The 1,835-nt window shown below is 48.1% G+C and overlaps 1 protein-coding gene across 1 annotated transcript in view; it reads left to right on the top strand.

Moving 5' to 3' along the window:
• LOC106725951 (granulocyte-macrophage colony-stimulating factor receptor subunit alpha-like) overlaps window positions 1-1,835 on the top strand; it is a gene marked incomplete at its 3' end in the record, with an annotated part of 12,936 nt that overhangs the window by 6,811 nt on the left and 4,290 nt on the right. Inside the window, exons 5-6 of the mRNA XM_014538906.1 lie at window positions 725-858; window positions 1,643-1,666. Coding sequence (XP_014394392.1) covers window positions 725-858; window positions 1,643-1,666 — 158 coding nt within the window. The remainder of the gene's footprint in view (window positions 1-724; window positions 859-1,642; window positions 1,667-1,835) is intronic.

Raw genomic sequence — 1,835 nt, 5'->3', positions numbered from 1 at the left:
CTGGCAGGCTCAGTGGCTGAGCGTCAACCTAGGAACCAGGAGGTCAGGGTTCGAGTCCCCGTTCAGGGCACAGGCCCTGGGTTGTGGGCTCCGTCCCCAGTGGGGGGCGTGCAGGAGGCAGCCGGTTCATGATTCTCTCTCATCATGAATGTTTCTCTCTCTCTCCCTTCCTCTCTGAAATCCATAAAAATATATTTTTTAAAAATTTATGTATATAAAATATAAAACAAGAAAAAGAATAGAAAAAATGAAGAATAATAAATAAATAAATAAAAGAAACAAAAAAAAACAAAAAAAGAAAAAAAAACAAACAGAAAAAAAAATCTATGTATATAAAAGCCTAATCATGCAAATTGTCCCCTCAGGAGTTCGACCTGGAAACTGAGAGTTCAATGACTCGCTACGATGTCCGCTGACCAGCAAGGGGCGGTGGGGAATGAAGGGAGGCACCGTCCGACGGTCGGAAAGAAAGTTCTCGCCGGCAGTCGGAGGGCCCCAATCGCCCCTAATCGCTGGCAGGCCTAGGGACCCTCCCCGTGCACGAATTTCGTGCCCCGGGCCTCTAGTAATAATAATAATTAATAATAATAATAAAACAGGACAAGTGACTCTTACGATCCGTTTCTCTCCGTCCCATCAAGCCACCTCGTCGGCCTCGTACCGCGTTGAGTGGGTTGTGTTCTGTTTTTTGATTTTTGGTTTTTTGTTGTTTTTTTCTTCTTAGAAAAGTTTGACCCCCCGGCCAACCTCACGGTCGGCGGGAACGGATCCCATCACGTGATCAGGTGGGACAACCCCAGGCTGCGGTTTGAGGCCTCGAATAGCATCTTCTTTTATGAACTGGACGTCCAGCGAGAGGTGAGGACAGAAACCATGAGCCAAGGTCGCCCACAGGGCTCCCTCCATCTCTCCCCTTTGGAGTCGAATCATTGAATCCTCACCAATAGAATCTGTGATCCACGAAGTTGTTTGGTCATAAGAGCGCCATCCATTAATTTTTTTTTCTTTTACACAAGCATTTTAAATATATATCTATTTTTTTTATTGATTTCAGAGAGAAAGGGAGAGGGAGAGAGAGAGAGAGAGAGAGACGTCAACGAAGAGAGAGAATCATGGATCGGTCGTCTCCTGTACGCCCCCTACTGGGGAATCGAGCCCACAACCCGGGCATGTGCCCTTGAATGGGAATCAAACCGTGACCTCCTGGTTCAAGGGTTGATGCTCAACCACTGAGCCATGCTGGCCGGTCTAACAGCTTTTATTTTTATTTTTTAAAAATATATATTTGTATTGATTTCAGAGAGGAAGGGAGAGGGAGAGAGAGAGACGTCAATGAGGAGAGAGAATCATGGACCGGCCTCCTCCTGCACGCCCCTTACTGGGGGTCGAGCCCACAACCCAGGCATGTGCCCTTGACCAGGAATCGAACCGTGACCTCCTGGTTCATAGGTTAATGCTTAACCACTGAGCCACACTAGCCAGGGCCCAGAAGGCTTTTTCCCCTCATCTATTAAATCCCAAATATTTTCAGCTTAAAATAACCTTCAGACTAATGCTGAGGTTCTGGGCGGACTCCTGCATTTAAATCCATTATTGAAAACTCAGCCACTTACCATCTTTCCCATTTGCTATGGTTTTCCAGGGCAGTTCCTCCAAGCAAGACTCTGTAAGTATCTTTTCCCTTTTTAAAAAATATACTAGAGGCCCCGGTGCATGAATTCGTGCACCAGTGGGGGGGGTCCCTCGGCCTGGCCTGCGGGATCGGGCTGAAACCGGCTCCCCGACATCCCCCGAGGGGTCCCGGATGGCGAGAGGGCCCAGGCCAGGCCGAGGCA

Source organism: Myotis brandtii, unplaced genomic scaffold, assembly GCF_000412655.1.
Source record: "Myotis brandtii unplaced genomic scaffold, ASM41265v1 scaffold2049, whole genome shotgun sequence".
Classification (NCBI taxonomy): Eukaryota; Metazoa; Chordata; class Mammalia; order Chiroptera; family Vespertilionidae; genus Myotis; species Myotis brandtii.
Note: the sequence above shows the minus strand (reverse complement) of the source record. Positions and strands in the feature narration are given on the sequence as shown.